The following is a 20,949-nucleotide window of genomic DNA, read 5'->3' on the forward strand; positions in this document are numbered from 1 at the left end:
GGGACGCTGAGCGTAAGCGACGAAGGTACAATGCTATCAACCGTTTCAAGGGTACAGATTCTAAGTTTATTAGACGTTATTCTCAAGAGTCCGCTCTACAAGTTCACCAACATTCGCTTCAACCCACAGACTTGCGTGGTTCCGGCACGAACTGCGTACTTCGATAAGCCGGGGGCGATCGCGCGTGCTTTATCTTGACAGGGATCAGCAGACGGTTCATACCTTTGTACGTGTTCCGTTCTCAACGCTCAGTTGGCGAGGAAGCGATAGACAACACGAAAGTCGCTTCGCTCGCTGCAGCGCACGCGTTTCCTTGCACCGCGGCGTTTTTGTTGAGTTACACCAGGTGGCATATATGCTAAAGGAGTTCGCTGATAGCCTTACTTCGTATAACATTTCACTTTGTTTCTATCGCATTCACTGATTCGCCCTTGCGGCGACACAATTTTTTCGTAACATGAGCATTGCAATCGGACCATCGGCTGCCGAACCATCAATGCACGAACAATAAGGGCATCGAATGCGTGGCTGTGCGTAGCGTCCACACCAAGACGATCAATGGACAGGTGATTGCGAAGGCACTTACGATCGCTGGCGAAAAACCAAAGGGTCGAAAAGTAGCGTTGCAAAATGACAAGCGGAATCCCTCGTGGCGTTCTTCTTCTTCTATGCTCGTACTCCAATTAAATGATGATGATCATAGAACTCAGTCCACGCGAGGGAAACTCCAGAGATCTTTTTTTAGGCCAACGGATCTCACGCATATTTATACTACCAGTTTTCTTCGGCACTCTGGTCACTTACGCGGCTACGTCAGGCAATAAGACGAAGATATTGAGTCCCGTCTAACTAAGTGTACATACTTTCGATGGAGGCGAAAATGTTTGAGGCCCGTGTACTTAGATTTAGGTGCACGTTAAAGAACCCCAGGTGGTCGAAATTTCCGGAGCCCTCCACTACGGCGTCTCTCATAATCATATCGTGGTTTTGGGACGTTAAACCCCAGATATTATTATTATTACTCTTGCATTCGCCCGGGCATGTGCTGCAAATGCATGTCTTTTTTTTTTGTCTCGCTAGACTGCGCGTGCATACGTTAGCAGCAGGGGCGTATGGTATGGAAAAACTTTATTTAGGTCCGTCGGGGCGTGAACTAGCACGTAGCGGGCCGCTCCCACGTCGGGACAGATAGGCCTAACCTGTCCGCCACGTCGTGGGTAGCCAGAAATTTTTTTCGTGGTGGGGCAGTGGGGTTGTTTGTCGTGCGTGCGTTTGTAAGTATATAAGCATGCAAAATTGAAAATTTTCGGGGGGTGGGGGGGGGGGTGGACCGTTCCTGTGGTGGTTAGCAGCTACTGTTCTAAAACATTGCTGAGGTTTAACTTTTGTGAACCTATAGTTATCACGAGCAAAATGTATGTTTCTTAGTTTTGAAAAGACTATGCACGCAGTGTTTCATCCTGCAGAAATCGTAGCTCGAATTTTGCGTTCGTGTTGCCGTCTCCCAACACAATGCGCAGCTCGTCGGTGTTTGCGTATTTAGGCACACGTGCAACTACGACAGCCATGACTTCTCTGACACTGGCGCGAGGGGCTACGTGGACTAGCCTCCGTTCACTCCGGCGTTTCAGCAGGCAACTTTGCCTTTGCTCGATGTTTCGCTGCCTGCCGTCTAGCTACATCTGCTGGAATATTGGATACAGCCTGCGGTTTGCGCTGGAGCGCACGCACAGACGAGCCAGCCGGGGCGCCATCCATGGCGACACTGAGCGACCAAGCACCGGAGAAGCAGCCGCTAAACCTTTTGCCTAGTCACGTCGTAACGCAGAGGCAAGGCTCCGCACGAGCGCAGCGGCGACGCCTCTCCGCAGCATTTCACGTGGCGTGACGTCACGCCTGCGCTCTGGCGGCTCAAGGTCACTGCGACGCAATGAACGACCTTGCGAGACTTGGCATAGTAGAGCGTTCGCTCTACAGTTGCTCTAGTGACGTAGCCTTCTCAAATACCTCCACACTATAGCTCATTTCCCGCATTTCACATAACTATAGGGAGTTTTAAAGGGAAACTAAAGGTAAGTGGTAAGTCGACGTTGATTGTTGAAATAGCGTTCCAGAAACCTCGCAGTGCTTGTTTCGTACCAAGGAAATGCTTATTTTGAATGCAAATCACGTTTTAGTGGTCCGCACAGCGTTAGCGCACTTCAAATCGCGCACCTGAAAAGGCCTCCTGAAGTAGCATTTGCCTTGCCCAGTGTTGCCCGCCTTTACTGCCCGGTATCTGCTCTCAAAGGCACATTGCACACCGTCACAGGGACACGGCATTTTGTCGAAGTTTCCGTTAGAGCGACTTTCATGAGCGTGCAAGGCACACGCAGTACGCGATATCGAAGCTACCCCTTTTGCACAACGCGCGCCATTCTCCACTGTAACGTCAAGTTCTTTTTTCCATGAATCAAACAGAAACGAACAAGCAGCATTTCATTACGTCTTGCAATGCTCGGAATGTTTTTTTTTTATCCTAAGTAGCTTGAATACTAGTGATAATTTGCACTTGGGACTCTTGACGTCATCAGGCTTGTTCCAAAACATGCCACTGGTGGCGCATATAGTGTCCTACATTTAACTTAATCTTTCAATTACTAGAGCACTGCTATTGCTAATATTGACATTTTAGACGCTCTCAAACACTGACCTTTCACTATGACAAATTTTATTTTATATGCCTTTAGTGTCCCTTTAAAACATGTCGACAACCGCGATTTTTGGCCAATGTGTTGGTGTCCTATATTCGAGGTCATCATATCTACTACCGAGCTGATCGAAGAGCGGGTGCCTGCAGAGTAGTTTTGTGCGAAAGGATCGTCATTAAAAACACCCACCAACTTACCTTTTATCGTCCACCAATGAAAATAAAAAATAATCAAACGCTCTTACTGGTTCTCACTGTACCTCGCTTGGCGTTCCATGTGGTACAATTCAAGCCTAATGAAAATGGTGAGAGCGAGGGCCCCAGCCCACGTACGTGATCCCATCAGTCATTTTCGTTCACGTGACTTCGCACAAAGGTTACACAATTATTTCTGAGAAATGTACAAATTTTTGTGGTCTCACTACTACGTACCACCATAGGCATTCGCAAGGTTCCTCATCAGGGGGGGCGAAGGTAGGCGAAGGTTCATCGCAGCGCCCCCCACCCTACTAAGTCAATGTATGGGGCAGATTTTGCGCCCCCCCCCCCCCTCTTAGGTGATTAAGGGGGGGGGGGCGGCCGCCCCCTGCCCCCCCCCCCCCCCCCGTGTGCGCACGCCTATGCGTACCACAGACATTTGCTAAAGCGGAGCAGGGTACTAAGCCTAACGTATTTTTTGCTGGCTGGGAGACTACCATGGAGTATTCGCAAAATCAGGAACTTCGTAAAATCGCGTAACAGCTTGCGACCCGATTTAACCAGCCGTTCGCAGCAAAACTTGTGTTCACAGACAAGGCCCTCGTCGACCTGTCTATAACCACGACAAATAAATCTTGCGCGCTAAATGCATGGTGCTCACATAGTCAAATGCGAACGATTCCGAAACTATACATCGATGCGTTGTTCGTTTGCAGGCTCGCCTGCAGGCATTTGTAAAAGCGGCTGGAGACTCCGAAAGGGACTACTTGATGCTTGGAATGGGGACGCAGTGCGGGAACACTTCGTAGTGCCACGCAGTTGCACGTTACAGGCGTTAACTCCTACTCAATGTGTTCACGTTTGTTTACACACACACACACACACACACACACACACACACACACACACACACACACACACACACACACACACACACACACACACACACACACACACACACACACACACACACAGGTTTGAGGTAAGGTGCTTACTTCTGCAGCTCATGCTACCCGTATGAGCTGTTAGGTCTTGAGAGAAAGGGAAAGATAGAAGAGTGTGGAAAGGAGAGGCCATATATGGCTAGTATCCACATACAGCCTCATCCACATATGGGTATATCAGAAATTGGGCATATCAGGCCATATATGGCACATATATGGGGAGCATTCATATATGGCTTGATATGCCCAATTCCTGATGTAGCCATATACGGGAATTTTTATACAGGTCCATATATGGCATTTTCGTAAGGGGAGTACCGTTAAGTATAGGCACGGCCGCTACATAAAAAAAAAAAAAAAACAGGCCGTGGTATAGGCATCACCGAGTGGCAGCCCGGGGTACTTCTCTAAAGAAACCGTCGGCTGCCGGGTAACACTGGGAACACAAGCAACACAAGTATCTCGGTCATTTGAGACACACACTCTCGCAAAGGCACTGCCGGCGTAAGCATGCGCGATTGAGGCCCAGGACGCATGGTTCTTGAATGTATCTTTATTAAACGCACGCACCCCCTTCCAAACAGCAACACACCCTGCTAGAATCGTAGAGAGCCTAGGAAACTTTCACCTCGAGCAACTCTGGCCACCATGAAAGAAAACTGCAAAAAGAGACAACTCGGAAACAATTTTAAAAAGATATTGCCAGAGAGCCCCTCATTTATCATCGAAACCGTACGTCGCAGCAGTGCCTGCTCACGTGCCCCTTTCTGTCCTCTTTACTATTTTTTTTTTCGGGTATAGCATTGAGCGCACTTTTTCATTATCATACACTATCACGACAGCTTCGCGCACACACGCCATCACAAACTCTCCTCCAAAAACACCACGCGTAGGCTTTTAGGGCGACAGCTACGTATAAGCACATCAATCACATCGGCTGGGAAGCAAGAACTGCACTCTGCAGCACGTCCCCATGACATGTCGGTGACGTCACCCCTTCTCGCGCGTTCTTGTTTAGCTGTGCAGGTGACATCAGGCGCACATCTTTCCCGACGTCTCACGTGATCTACGGACAGCCCAAGTCACGCAATAAGTCTAACAACTACACACGCAGTATACGATGTGCAGTCGAACGCTCCTTACGACGAAATTATCCATATAACGAAGTATTCCTTACGTACAGAGCGTACGCGGTGCGTACACAGAGCGTTTACGGTGCGCGACATTCACAATGGAGTGACCGGTACATGAAGTATTTTCAAATATCTCGAGCATTTCGTCATAAAAGCGTTCAACTGCGGTGCTGTCGCCCGTGGCTAGCGTTGGAACAAAACCTCGGCCATCTTAAATGTCTCGCGGCTAATGTGCTTTTATTCAAAGGCACTTGCCAAAGTGCTTGAAATCAGGCTTCCGCTCAACAGACTTGCACACTCCGTGGTAGTTTAGCATGTATAGGGTGTCGCGCTGCTAAGCTCGGGGGCGCGGGTTCAATTCCCGGCAACATTTCTATTGGGGCGAAATGCACAGAACACCCGTGTACTCCGATTTCGGTGCCCGTTGAAGAACCCCGGGTGGTCGAAATTTCTAGACATTGAGCCCAGACTACCCAGTATGCCGCTAAGAGCTCAAACGATGTTCTTTCGTTTCAGCCTTGGTTTGAAAACGATGCAGCGGTGATAGAAGCTGATTGGTCAAACTTCCTTCTTCAGCTAGGTCGAACTTCATTGTTGAGCCTAAGGTTTCGTCCACACAAACCACGGGCAACAGCTGATATTAGAATTTGACAATGCGATGAACCCCTACTGTATTAAAAAAAAAAAAAAAAACGACACCGAAATCACATGTGGGTCAAGACGACATGAACCCATTGGTCCACTGAAACGGATGAGTCAATGACTATCATTTATATAGTACTTCAATACAGGCATATCTTACAAGTAACCCATGCAGTATACCCGATAAAGGTAAATGGTGGGCATACAATATGCGTAGATACAGTGCATCGGACACTTATGGCATTGAGGATACAGGGAAAACGTTTTGGAAGTACGACTGGCTTTATATTTTTGCATGACTTTATACCTCACAGTGTTGTGCCGTAACATCCACGAATCACACCGACATAATATTGTCAGCGGCTGAACTTTGCTTACCAAAAAAGTCGTCACTCTTTTTATTAAGGTGTTAATGACAAGCTAATAAAGATCTATGCCTACAGGGCAGACGAAAACTTCGTAGTATATGAGGTGGTCATTACGTACTGTCACAGCGATACGGATTACACATTCTTGTAGCGATTACAGGGTCCCTAAAAGTGTCGAGAGCGTTTTAGTTGACTGTTAAAGATTCCTTTCTTCTAATTATTAAATTCGAAGTCACTATTTGATGGATGTGAGAAGTAACAACCAAGAAAGAGAGATGGTTGAAAAAAAAAAGTTGTTAGTACCATTTTCACTAACTATAGCTTGTGCCTCACTTGGAAAGTTTTGCAGAGCTCAAGTTTAAGAGCCACACACATTTCTTTGTCATGCGTGACCGTGACATTTCCGAGGGAAATGTTCTACTGTCCAATGAAAACGTCGCAAGTTTCAAGCGGCCAATGGGAGAGCTCCTGCAGCATACAAAACTGAGAGGTTTGTATGACATGTTCCCCTAAGCAACCAGAATGTTGGGAGGTTTCTTAAAACCAATTGGAGAATGCTTCTGCAGAAGACATAGCAGTGACGTTCGTATGAACTGCTCAGAGCAAAGTCTAACCAATCAAAATGTCTCAGCAATGTTTCGCATGATCAATTGCAGAAGACTTCTGTAGCAGATGTAAGAACAACATTCACATGAAATGTTCACAGCTCAGTATTCTAATAACCAATCAAAATGCAGCAACGTTTCTTACAACCAATGGTAGAGCAGTTCTACAGCAGACGTAACAGTTGTGCAAGAATGAAGTTACTGCGAGTAAATGGGGGCTGGTGCCTTCGCACAAAGATCCTCTCACTAGCATCAAACTAATTGTTACTACTTACAACAAATCCTGTATTCAGCAGGCAGATGGTCATGTATCGGTGGCTTCGTATACTACCTCTGTCCGCCCTCTATGCCCGAGCTTACTTTAGGGACCCACTTATTGTTACATTTTGAAATCTACAAAAGTATAGGGTCACATAACGGCAGCGGAGTTGGTGCCGTCTTCGTACATAAATAGAGATTCTCGATGTTTTGGGGCTGCAAAATAGCTGTGAAATCTTTTCAAAAGAAATGTTGCCTTCCCCGCGCGCTTTCTCGTCGGCGATGGAAGGGATCGAGGCTCTCAAAATAAAGGCTATTGCAGAAAAGTGCATCTTTTGGAGTTCTGCATAGAAGAATAGTTGCCTCTCACACAACTTGCAAGTGGTCTGTCATATCTTAATGATAAGCGTGGCATTAAGTGTGACTAACGCTGCAGATGCCATACAAATGCACATTCAATGCAAGCGGGCACATCTCCGAATCGCCTGCAGCACGAGCTCTGTAAATACACCATTGGGCATTCGTGTGAGGCAGAAGATGCGATACAATTGGGGCTGGTCATCAGGCTGTATAACGTTTCAAAGTGGGATGCATGCGTCGATAACCCAATGAAAATAAAAAAAAGTACTCCTGCGCTGCCTAAAAAGCAAGCCACCAGACTCCACACACCAAAGAAAGACCTTTAAGGCTCGTTCCCACCTGCGACTAGCACCGGTCGAGCGACTACTTGCAACTCAAAGTGACAGATGTTCACACCTGCGTACTCACGTCTACTCGCAATGCTATTGGCCCACAAAATAAGCTCACGTCTTGTTTAGAAGAAGTGAGCGCTGGGCGAGTTGGTATTGCATTCCAGATTGCATTTTGCGCGAAAAAACACGAACACGAAGGGAAGGACTACGAGACGAGCGCAGTCTCGTAGTCCTTCCCTTCGTGTTCGTGTTTTTTCGCGCAAAATGCAATCTGGAATCACATCTTGTTCCTGCGCATCTGATTGGTTCAGAGGTTTGCGACTGCAGTCGCAAGACTGAAAAATCGAGCAGCAAGCGAATGAGCCAAAGTAATCGCTTTGAGACCAAAGCGGCCATTTGTGGCCCTTTGCGACTAACTTGGTCGTGCGACCAGCGCTAGCCGCAGGTGTGAACGAGCCTTTAGGTCAATCATACATCACTTTCTAGGCACAGCCAGAATAGCCACCAACTCCACATTCAACTAACCTACTGTCAAAACCGATCCAGCAATTGCACAATCTTGAGTGATACACCAGTTGGCTCAGCATAATATGCTAAAGGTACCGAGTTTGCGTCATAACACATTGTATGTCCACTGGAAAACAGAGTTCACCTTTCTCAGTAAAAATATGGAAGTTTTGTACACCATTCTGTTTGACACCGGAGTTTTCCCGTAAGCCCTGCAATATTTTAAACGCCCAGATGTATATGCAAAAAACTAAACTTGCAGCTTACCACAGAAAAGCGATATATGCTCCACTAAACAATGTGGCTCATCACTGTACAGACGAATCAAATTTTATTTCGAAACGAAACATTTAAACAGTCATTTAACTTCCACTAAGTGCAACCATGAGTTAACGATTATGCGTGTTGCTAATAATTAAATATAACAAAAGGTATTTTAGCATTGCGAGTTTTGATGCATTAATCTAAGCACCCAAGTTGACGTTGCGTCTGGACCACCTCAAAAATGTCTCCAAACCACATTGCTTAAAAGTTGATGCAATCAACTATGATCAAATATAATGTGCCCGTAGTTCACAATGAACAGCAAAAGCCAGTGATGGCAGTCTACATCAATCACTACTCAACGTCTAGCTCTAATGCGAGAGAAAAAAATACTTCGAGACATGCGCACAGACATCCTCAAAGTTCCTAGACTACAGTTAGATGTAACCACAAGAACTCTGCTTTCCTTGTGTTCGAGCTTAGTGACCATGCTACTTATCACACTTGACGCGAGATTTAAGAGATATAGTTGGCTAATGTTACGTACGTTGTAGACAAGAGAGATATAAATATTGTTGAGCATTCTGTGGTTTACGTCGACCCCCTCAACCCTCGCTTAGCGCCTCCGAGCACGGCCTTCTTTCTTCCCGGTTGAATAACATTGCAGTGATGCCACGGCAGCGAATCTGAATGTGCGCAAGCACCGAGTGAAGCGAAAGCTTGCGTTGACCAGCAAGGCCTTATCCTGCGTTGCTTTGTACCGGTGTCAAACGGGCACCTTTGATCACAATCAGGGCCCATCCGGATCAGGTGCTGCTACACGGTCACTTTTTAATCGTGATCAGGCCCGATAGGGATCAAGACATCCACGATCAGCACATTGACTAATGTCAGCCCCAAGCTCGATACAGATCAGTTTGGATCGTGTAGCAGCCACCATTGTTGATTGCGATCAAGACGTCCGATCCGGATTGGCCCTGATCACGATCGAAAGTGTGCGTGTGACACCGGTATTAATCGCACTGTTTGCTTTTCAGGTGTTTCTACCCTGCAATGCCCAGAACATGAGTGTTACGTTAAATTCCGCCACGGTCACTCACCGCATCGTTATCTCTGAAGCCTTCTCCGAATGGCTGAAAATGCAAACATGGCCGAATTTTTGACAGTTTTGGCCAGTTTTCCCAGAGAAATTAGTGTTGCTATTGTGTACCAGAGCTGCAAATGTGTCAGAACGCATTTTGATAAGGAACACACTACGCTTCTGCAAATTGCTCTTTTTGCTACCTTTCCCTCGGAAGGATGGAAGGGTTCTGGCCATTGCCCGTGACTTCAGTGCCTCAATTTGTACGACGAAACTAGGTCTATTTGGTTGCTCAAGTGCACCTATCGAATGTTGCGTAAAGAGAATGCTAGGCAAGGGTAGCTCGCTTGAATTAAGCAATTTGCACCCGAATTTTTGTACACAGGGCCGCGTTTTAAGGTGGATGCATTTTAGTACCACAAATAAAACGCGCGGCTAATGTTTTTATGAACTGGCAAAACTCTGAAAGTATGAAGAAACCAATAAGATAAGGTGACTGGAAACTAGGGTAATGGCACTGTCTCCGTTATGTTGTTGGATGCTTCACTTTTTCCCAAGTTGTGCTACTACACGAAAAAGCATTATGCAACAGAACTTGTCAAGCTGCCACCTATTTCAATTCTAGCAGATGTTTAGATTACCACTGAAGTACTGTTGCCTGTCGCCTCTGGTGCTTACTTAGCAGAAATGGAATAGCGGCATCAACTCTGGCACTAAGACCAATTATAGTACACACCACATCTCACCCTAAAATAATGCATGGTGTTACTTTTATACACATGTTGCTCTATGGGAACATGAAAACTTCCGTAACATATGGCAGAGCATTGCAACATGACTTACAATTAGGTCAGAAATGGGAGAAACTAATAGAACAATTTCGAGTAATTGGAGAGGCGTATGAGCACCTGTCAGCTATTGGTTCCATGGGTACATTTCCGCTTTAGGCTGCTCAAAACAGTTACCGAGCTAAACAATCAATGAGCTGGTGACCGTAGAATCCATTCCCTACAATGGGACCGATAGTTGGGCTAGTTGGTATGGTAACATGTTTAGTGCAGCGCGAGACACGTTACGTATGTCGTATCCATTCTCTGCTTCAGCGGCGAAGGCCTGTTTAACCACACATTCGCGAAAGCTTGGGGCTCCCAAATTAAGCTCGCATGTACAACAGCGGTATACGGCCACGAGACGATAATGCAGATGCCTACACTAAAGGCACAAAGACATTGCGCTTGCCACATCGAAGCAAAGCTACAGGATTTGAAGCGGGGGGTACCTGCTTGGGATTACGAAGCACAAGCGCCGAGCGCGCCTTTGTGCAAGGCATCGATGTCCCGTACCATGAGGCAAATGTACATATGTTGCTGTATGCACGAATAACCATAAAAAAATTTCACAAGAAGAAAACTGTTTACAGGTAAAAGCATCTGTCCCATTCCTTCTTCCGTATCCTTTCTTGCATCTAAACAGAAGGGATGTAAAAGGAACTTATAATTTAAATGTCCTCGGACACACGTCTCGGTCAACAGCCCTGCCTTAAAGGGAAACTACAGTGACACAAGTTACTTTAGACTGATTAGTTACACCCTGAAAAACAGTAGTACCATTAACTTCACCACCATAGATTTGTTAATAGATAAGAAAATGAATGTCTAAGTTTAATTTTTAAATTTCCCGCCGATGGTGATGTCACAAATTTCAAAGTGCTTTTTCATATTTTGGCCATATTGGCTCAATGAAATTTCCAGCGATTCGGTATGTTAAGTCTCTGGTTCACCCAGAAGACAATGTACTTCGTTTTTACCGATCAGGAACCACGTAGGCCCTTTAGACACCGTCAAAATCTAAGACTTCACGGCGACTGGCGCAGGAACTTCAAGGTGGCGTCGTCACCTGCATTTTCTTTTTGGACATTTTCTTTCTTAGCAAGGGTCTTTCTCGCGACAAGAGTGGTGGTTTTAGTACAGCACTTGTTAATTGTTTTTCTTCTTAGTGTCCCTTTAAAAGCTCAAATGTTCAAGTTATCACGAATACAAAGGCACTCAAAACTTATTGCCCAGAGATGGTGAATGAGCAGTGCATAGAGCTTGTCAGTACCCCACAGAATGCAGCGATAAATTTACCAACACTGTAACTGCAAGTGTGAGTCAAGTGTACGCGGCTTTTCGGCATGCACGGTGAAAGTCGCTCATTTCTAACCGAAACGAAGTTTCCCGAACAGAGATCAGGGATTTGCGATTACAGCGACGGCATGATTATTAAACTTTGGAAAGGAGAGAACTTAGCTGTTTCAGCGTAACAAGCACCACGTTTATCACAACTAGGTTGCTTACAATGGTCTCAAACCTAAGCACATGTACCCAGAGAATAGCATTCTTCAATGAAACGCAGTCAATAAAAGAAAGCAAACAGTCAGTGCTGTGATAACAGAGCTTAGCTTGAACACGTATAAGTTGTAGAGCTTTGGGTTTTACGAGACAACTGTCAAGAAACGTGGAGACTTGTTTTTGAAAAGATTTCCAGGAAGACCTAGAGTTGTTAACGATGGCTCACTTTCGAAATTCTCAGCGCTGTATTTATTCCTCTTTTATTCTTTTAACTTATTCTTTTACCTCTGAACATATTTCGATTTAATGGAGCTGGCTGTAAAGGAAACGGTGAATTGGTATCGACTGGTATATCTGGTAATTGCAAGCATGACGGGAATTTGAAGAGCAAATCCTTTAGTCATTCGTTGGTTGAAGTACCCAAGCATTACCTATTTCTCTGAATAGTGAATACAAAAAACAAAACAAAACAAAAACAGTATAATGCCTATTGCATAGAGCAAGATCATGTTGGATAAAATACAGTACAGGCTGAAGTAGAAGTGAATTCCTTCCCAACGTTCTGAAAAACATGCGTGGCATGCCGGCTGGAATGCAGGAAAAAGAAAAAAGAAAGAACAGCAAAACAACAAAAACATTAACTGCATCTATCTTCAATCTTTTTTTATTCACATCCAAAGGCTTTCATCGGTCAACCGCCACATCAGTACGTTCCATTTCTAAAAAAAAAAAAAATTGTAATACATGCTTTAAAAACTTTTGTGTGGCAGACAAAATAAAACAGCACGAGTTTGGGCTTTGGACAACAACTGGGCTAAGTAAAAAAAAAAAAAAGAATTAAAAAAAGGAAACCGACAGTACTGGCCATTTCCGGAAATTGCGCGAGTGTCACCATCAGCATTAAAAATCAAGCGAATCATTTTAGACTGACCATAGAGCTTTTCAAAACTCTCTGCATATCTTTGCCCCCACAAAATAGCTGCTACTGAGAAAACGAAGAACCAAGGAACCAAACGACTAAGACATGCATCGACTTTGGAAGTCCTGCAAAGAGCTTAATTACACGTGCGAAATGACACTACTTATGTACTACAGAGTGCAACAGCTCACAGTAGAAATTCGTTCCCGAATGCAGGTTCGATTGCAGTGACCAGTTAGGTGTGAACTTTGCCCAGATTTGAACTCGTGCACAAATTTCATGTTAATGTACACATTTCACAAAAGAAATTTCATGTGAATGTGCAAATCTCTCGAAAAATTTCACGCGAAGTGCAAATCCTCAGATACCTCAAAGTAAAACTCAAATAAAAGTTGCCAATATCAGCATGTAGCAGACATGTATACGCTTATAATTGATAATGGATATAATGAAAAATTTTCTTAAGTGCAGCTATTATTGCAACGTTCAACAATCAATGTATGTAGAATTCAACAGATCCCTGATGGGCATTGTCATGATCAACCAGATTAATGAGGAGCAAAGCTGATAATTTAATGGTGTTCCTGAATGTTTCATTTTGGGTCTATCGCGGCTTGCGAAGCTTCAGCCTGTGGCAACACTGACCTACTTCGATGCACCGTGCGTGCAACAGCATATCTCAACTAAGGTCAGCACCTTCCCGCAACGTAAGGACAGCAATTATATGGACAGTCTCGACGGGTTTTTGCCATCACCGTTGCCGTTTTTTTTTTTTCAGACTTTACCGTCACGTGAACTACAGGACACAGCCCGTAAAAAAAAGTATGCGGGACAAGTAGCAGCTTGTATTAGAGACCAAGATGGTGACACGCAGGCTGATGAACCTAAAATGGTCAATACTGTGCAAAAAAAAAAAAAAAAAAAAAAGAATTTCATATTCAACAAAACAAGTGGAAAAAAAAAGCTCATTTGCACATGTACAATATTTACACAGCCTTGTTCGCAACCTATGTACAGGGCCAACTAAGGTCTTCCAAACCAATTAAAATAGACGTAAAAATTCATTTGCACAATTCTACGCTATATATATATATATAGAGAGAAGGCAAGAAAAAAACTTTCACACAGCCTAGCACGCTTTGGCATGTGACAAGGCCGGCAGGCGCGTTTACACGAGATAAATCGAAGGAACACCGAGACGTGCACAATACGGATACGCGTGTATATGTGTGTATATAGATATATACAAGTGCCGTGGCAAGAAAAAAAAAACCCTACGCCTCGACATTTATGTACAATCCTTCCTCAATCACTTGCATGAGCAGCAATAGCTTCGTCACAACACAGGAATATGCACACACGCCCTCGACGACAAAGAAGATGACAAAGGAAACGGAATTAAGTGACCACGTTTGTTCCATTGCTCGTCCGCGTTTCGGTTCTCTACAACTTCTCATCAGCGAGACTGAGGACCTCGCCAAACGACAAACGCGTGAAATGAAAACATTCACCTCCGCGTCGTTGTTTACTTTCCTAATGCCCGTGTCAAGCACGTTGCATAGAGTCTAGCGCCAAACCCACTCCCTCGCCCCTCGAATGAGAACAAGTCGCGGTAGTGTCGGCTTGCATTAAGTAGAGGGCGCTAACTACCAAAAATTGCTCCGATTTGGGAATCTTATATGAATGGCTCTTTCAGAATACTGCCTGGAGCATTCTCTAAGTTTAGTGAAGAGATATTCGATGGTACGTACCGTTTATTACTACTAGTTTTGATGTACCACTTCCTCCGTTCTGTTTGCACAAGTGCAATGTGCTAATTGGTGGTAGCGATAGTCGATGAGCGGTACAGGTTTTCGCATCGCGATGCCATCTCTCTTACGAACGTTAAACAGACCTTGCATTCGGTTTTATCCCGACAACCAGCTTTTACCTCACTGTGAGCGACGGCAACGATTTTTCCTTATGAGGGAAGCAGGCCAGTACAGTGTCCGAATATGAAAACCAAACAATATTCATACCGAGACCCCACCCATGCACTGCATCATGACACAAATGAAGTTTAGCTGGAGGAGTCGTTTAAACCAGACTACTTAATCTATGCAGCATTTGGCACGAAAAACCCCAAAAAAAAAAAAAACTTCAGACAGCAGCACTAAAAGACTTTCTAAAAGTATGCCTAGAAAATCAAGCCTGTCAAGGTGGTACAATATTTGACACGCTCACGAAGACTGCAACGCTGACAAATCATTGCAACACATGCTCAAAGCGCTGCACACACGGTGCAATTGTTAAATGTTACAACGGTGTCTCTTGCGCGAAGTCCCATCACACATTAATCGGCCGGTGAGTACAGTACCTCGGACCCCAAACTTGTTCGGCCAAGAGTTGCAATTTCGCGACAACTGTCCGCATGCCGAGTTTGAGAAAAAAAAAAGAAAAATGTTTCCCCAACAAGTTCTAGTCACAGGAAGTCGCAACAATGGGATGTAATTCAAAGAAACATTTTTCGTAGCGTGAGCGATGAACTGGTTGCTCTAGTGACCTGCAATGTCCGAGACGCAATAAGACCGAAGATACTCAAGTGGGTTTGCACAGCCTTGGCAGCTTTTTGCAACGCATGTTTCTTGTAACACGAACAACGGTAAATAAAAAGATTGCGCGAACACAATGAAGTCAGTTTTCGAAACGACAAAATGACAGAACTGACGCGGTACTTGCTCTGAAAGACTCCGCACGATCCGATGGGGTGTTGACAACGGGCAACTCATACTTAATGAAACAGGTGTACACACACAGGTATGTGTGTATACGTGACACGTACACTGTGGATGGTGAACGAAAAACTCGTATCCGACATGAGCAGCACAAACACGATATTGCAGTTTTTGAAAACTAGCAACAGAAGAGCACAAACATTGGGAAAAGGTGAGTAAAACAAGCGAGGAGACTTTCTGCAAATGACAAAGAGGTGACCCCTCCAGACAACAAGTTTTTGCAAGCACTATAAGTGAGATAAAAGACTTTATACCAGCCTGCTTTAGGCTGGGAGGCCCATAGATGAGAAGCAGTCGCGACAGTGAGCGTTCGCATCGCGACGGAAGCGTAAAAGAAACTAAGAGAACGTTATCAAAGAGATTAAGAGAACAACAACAAACAACAATGCTGGTGGAACGCAACGAGAAAAACAGCGCGCACAGTTAAAAACCCAGTAAACAACAGATAGAACAAAAACATGCAGACACACATACACACACACGTGCGCACACGCACGCATACACAGCATATGCAGCAGTAGCAGCAGTCTTCGGTGACACACAGAAAACCGGTGCAGCTTTTGTCATGTGACTTGGTGGCAGCGGGGGGCAGGCGTCGTGCGGCACGGCCGTCGTACTAGTCCGAGGCGGCGAATGTGAAAAACAGAAAAAAAAAATAAAAATAAACGAGAACACCTCGTTTCTCCACTCTCTGCAGGAGCAGGACTTGACGTAGAGGCAGAGAGGAAAAAAAAAATCTAACAGAACAAAAAGACGTTGCCGACGACGCGGTGGCCCCAGCTTGCGGTAGAAGGTCCAGCCTGAGGAATATTGCGCGCAGGGCAGCGGTCGCGCGCGAGGAAGTCGATGACGACGACGACGAAGCGACGCCCGCACTGACGAAGAACGGCACAACGAAAAAAACTGGTGACTCGTCGTGTGCCCAGTCACCTCCGGACAGGGAGCACTTACAACACTCAGTCGTCGCAAAAAAACACCCTTCGCAGCGTCTTCTCTCGTTCTGTTTTTTCGGTCCTCGAAGACGGGTGCCGGCACCTGGAGCGGGTAGGGACGACACCGTGCCACTCGAACGTGGCGGTGCGACGCTAAGTGCACAAATGCAGCAGCCAGTGGAAGAGTTGTGCGGTGAGCAGGCAAAGGCTGGGTAGTCTTTCCGTTTCTTGCAGCAGGCATTTTCGATAAAGAGGCAGGGCCCGCCGGTTTTGAAGACGAGGGTTGGAATAGCCCTGCAGAGACCCAAAAGGCAAGGCAGACACCACACGGCCGGTGCAGAGAGCACACTGAGAGAGCGATCAAATTTCACCACTCAGTCATCAAACGCACTCCAATGCTGTTAGAAGGCTTCAGAGAGCAGCTCCCAAATTTCGTCGAGCTCTTGCTGGTCTCGGCCTCTTGCCAAAGTTGCCTTCACGCAGTGGGTTTCTGGGCAAGATCAAGCGACTGCTGGAGGAAGAGAGCTGGTGATGTGCACTGCGTTCGCGTTGAAGAGCGTTCCAAAGTCGCGGCTGTACGGTTGCAACGCGGGAAAGACAGCTGCGCTATCACACTGCAGCCACGACTCGACAGGTACGCAAAACCATTCACGTACAGGCAGAACCACCTACATTCCGGCCAGCAGGCAACTCTTGTCAACTCACGTACCACAAACTTTAATCGCCGCTCGTGTCGATGAAGTTGCCTTTCGAAATTTCCTGGATGCCAAGTTCCGTATTACCAGGCGTGAATCCCGATTGGCTCCCTTGGTTGCCTCGCTGGGGATTTGAAGCAGGAAATGGGGGTAGTGGGGGAATTTAGAAACGAAGCTTGTATTCAAAGTAATTAATGTCTGCGCAGCGCCAATCCTGATGGCCTCTTGCCCTTTCGCCGGATGCCTTGTTCCCAACGGGTGCGTGCGGGTGGCGCATCTAGCCGAGCCGGGAGGAGTTGGATACATGTTGCGGCACAGCCCAGCTGTGATCACAGACGCCGGAGACGTCGGCGGGGGAAGTGACCTTAGACGAAACGCCGAGTCCCCCCCCCCTTTTTTTTTGCCCTCGGCCGGGAATCGTTCAGTTACCATGAGGGCAGATGAGCTTCAAGGCCTGTGAAACCTGGAAACAAAATTCATTTTCATTGAAACAATACGAGAAGAAAGTCGTTAAAGAAAGCTGCACCAGTTAGCATTTTCAACAGGCTCTTTTTTTTTCCTCAACTTACAAACGTGCCTATCAGCACTGAACATTCACTTAATCACAATAAGATCCCGAGCAAGTGTCCGCACCCCCTTTGAACAAGTCAAGATTAAAGGGCAAAGTGGAGGAGGAGGGGCACTTTCCCGGTACAGCATCGAAATCAAAGACGGCGGCAGCAAAGTTTTTCCACAAGAAAAAAAAAAAAAAAATATCGGAGTGCATGCAGACTTCCTCAGAAGACTTCTTGCTCTCATTCATGGCATGGCACATTACAACGGCAGTTCACATATGAGAAAAACAATGGCAATGCAATCAGACCATGGGAAGCATGGCATGGAAGCACCTCCAATGATGAGCGAACACAACAGCTCTAAGCACCAAACACAGCTCTCGGAGGCCTTGCTTTTGCCGACTACGTCGTCATAGGTATTACCTTGGAATACAGATCTCGAAGGCCGTGGTATTTCTCACAGGACCTTGAAGATTGAAGTTCGAGGTGTGATCATTATGCGGAAAAAAATAAATCAAATTTGGATGACAAATATTTCAGGCACAGGCGCTTAGGGATCGGGCTGCTAAGCAGGGTTGTATGGGATTCAAGCAGGCCAGTGTTGCATGGACACAGTGCATGCTTAGGGTGCGGAGCGGGAGGATCTGTGTGCATAAGTGAGGTTGGGGGGGGGGGGGGGTAGGGGGGCTTTCCTGGAAGGGCGTGAAAATGTGAAATTAACAGTGAAATTAAAGGGGGCACTGCTTGGGTGGGGTTGCTTGCTTGGAATTATACGGTAACAGTTGCATCCCATGTGTTCAAAGGAAGTTTAATAGCTAGCTACACGCTGTAAGACTTTTCTTTTGCCTGGTTTCGTAATTGCAGTGACACAATTTTCCGCATCATAATGCAAGCAAATTGTGCTGGCATGCTCTCCTTCAGAAAAAGAAAAGAAACTATGTTGCCACTGTCCATGATGCGACATTTTGCTGAAGATTGCCAATCTGCACTGGGAACAGAACCTGTAGCTTCACGCTTGTCAGCAAAGGCTGTGCAGCTACTGAATCACTCTGGCGGGTATTAATGTAAAAAAAAAAAAAAGGAACCAAATTTATGCATTCTTGACATAGGCCTAATGCGGTAATGTTAGAAAAAAAAAAATTTGACATTTTATCATGAGAAAACCGTGAATTATACAAAATTGAAAACAAAAAGAAAAAGAAAGAAAGCAAAATGAAATACAGCTCACGTTACGGGCATAAAAACAGATGCTAGTCCCTTGTATGACAACGATGCAGAGTGCGAGCTCAACATATGCAGTCGAACCCGAATATATCGAATCTGAAGGGGGATCACAAAAGAGCTCTATATATAGATAATTCAATATATAATATACTTTATACTTTGAAACTATATTTAACGGGATTTAACAACTGTTCAATACACACAATACTTCATTATATGTGGGTTCGACTGCATATCCAAACCTTGCTATGGCTTCGGCTTCTCACTGAAAGCTTGGGCCGATTATGACCACAACAGAGAACGACATGTTTGTCGAGGTTGGGTCCACAGTCGCAACTCTTGCAGAGCGAAGTAAGGACACCAGCAGCTGAGAGAGTGTGACATGGGCAAATGCTGAAACTGACTGGAGCGCGCAACGTACCTAGTGAGGTGCCTGCTGTCTTCATGAACCTCCATCTCCATGCTTTTGAATTCATTCAGTTCTTTCCTAATGGCAGCCTGTAACAACAACCAAACACAGCACCGAGCGAGAATCAGTCGCTGACAATGTACTTGAAACTTTTTATTTAGCCAAACATCTGTATAAAAAACATGGATGAAACAATACAACAGTACAAGAAGTGGTCTATTCTTCTTGAAGAACACAGACTGCTTGTAGAAACGTTGGCTCCAGCAACACTCCCTGTTCAAGAATATTTCATCTCAGCAAAATTAAATTTCTTTTTTGCCAGCTTTGGGATGCAAGTATAATGAATAGCGAATACTACCGTCTCATTATTAGATCAGCCCGAGGCATTTGTAAATCTAAGATCTTTAATAGGTGAACTTCTTACGCCCAGACAGAGTAAACAACACTATGAATATTAAGATACAGGTGGGCTTAGTCTATGAAATCTGATGTGTGGATGAAATGTGTCAGCAAAGCAGTGTACAATATGACAGTGGTACACAATCCAGTCTCTGCTGTTTTACTGGTCCTGACAAAACGCATCGTCACCTTATCTTTCGGCGTCAACCTGGTCCACGGCTTGTCAGCCCTGCGGTCGTAGTCTTGTGCCTGCGTCACCTCGACGTAGTCGTTGAAGCGAATGATCTTTCGCTCCTTCAGTTCCTCGATGGTCGGCCGGAAGCTCAACTGCACGATGCAAAACACGGGTGCTTCTAATGCTGACAAAATATAATACTTCCTAGGGTTTTACGTCCCGAAACCCCAATATGTACTATGAGAGACGCCATAGTGGAGGGCTCCGGTAATTTCGACCACATGGGGTTCTTTAACGTGCACCTAAATCTAAGCACACGGGCCTCTCGCATTTTGCCTCCATCAAAATGTGGCTGCCAAGGATGGTATTCGATCCCACTACCTTTGGGTCAGCATTCGAGCACCATAACCACTGGACCACTGTGGTGGGTTTCTAAAGCTGACAAAAGCTGTGCCAGGTTGTTTCTTGTCGAATGCAAACGTTGTTCTGGGTAAAACAGCATGTCCTAATAACTAGGCTTGTGCGAATATAACAGTATTCGAATTCACTTCAATTCATATTTAAATTAATTGGAAATTTCTAAGCATTCGAAATGAACGAATAGGTGCATCTTTATCCAAATGTAACCCCCCGTAAAGGTGGTTTCACTGCAGTGGAGGTGTGCTATACCGTGAATGCACCTTTCCAGGAAAAATCCGCACTGCCACAAAGCCCCACTTCAAGGTCATTTTTTAAGTTTAAAAGCTTGTTTATAACGACTTATATGCTCTAAGTATAGTTAATTTTAAAACAACATATTTTACAGGTTATCGTTTGCACTCTACCGAAAGTCAAATCCTGCTACTATTGAAAGTTGCTTTCACTTCCTTTGAACCAAAAAGAATGAATTTGCCCATGCCTTGCTTCAATTTAAAAAAAATATTGTGCAGGTTAACTGGGTCAACACAAATATGCTCACGTTTCTTTACAATATGTGATAATCATACATACTATTCGAATTCGATTTGAAATTTGACCAAATTATTATTTGCTTTGAACCTAAAATTTACTATTCGCACAAGAGTACTAATAACCTTTTTTTTCCTTGACTGTGAGAAAAGTACGAAGGCCCAATGCAAATTCTGTGGGCAATTACGACGTCACTAAGAGCCAGTGTA

At 45.2% G+C, this 20,949-nt stretch overlaps 1 protein-coding gene across 5 annotated transcripts in view; it reads right to left on the reverse strand.

The window, feature by feature from the left end:
- Positions 1-12,359: 12,359 nt before the first annotated feature.
- LOC119407172 (phosphatase and actin regulator 4) overlaps positions 12,360-20,949 on the reverse strand; it is a 138,042-nt gene continuing 129,452 nt past the window's right edge. For all 5 annotated transcript variants that reach the window (XM_049419825.1, XM_037674047.2, XM_037674044.2 and 2 more), the window contains 3 exons: positions 19,807-19,944; positions 19,231-19,307; positions 12,360-17,494 (listed from right to left, as the gene is read on the reverse strand). In XM_049419825.1, coding sequence (XP_049275782.1) covers positions 17,479-17,494; positions 19,231-19,307; positions 19,807-19,944 — 231 coding nt within the window. In that variant the 3' untranslated portion in view covers positions 12,360-17,478. The remainder of the gene's footprint in view (positions 17,495-19,230; positions 19,308-19,806; positions 19,945-20,949) is intronic.

The sequence above is a fragment of the Rhipicephalus sanguineus genome, chromosome 10, assembly GCF_013339695.2.
Source record: "Rhipicephalus sanguineus isolate Rsan-2018 chromosome 10, BIME_Rsan_1.4, whole genome shotgun sequence".
Lineage (NCBI taxonomy): Eukaryota > Metazoa > Arthropoda > Arachnida > Ixodida > Ixodidae > Rhipicephalus > Rhipicephalus sanguineus.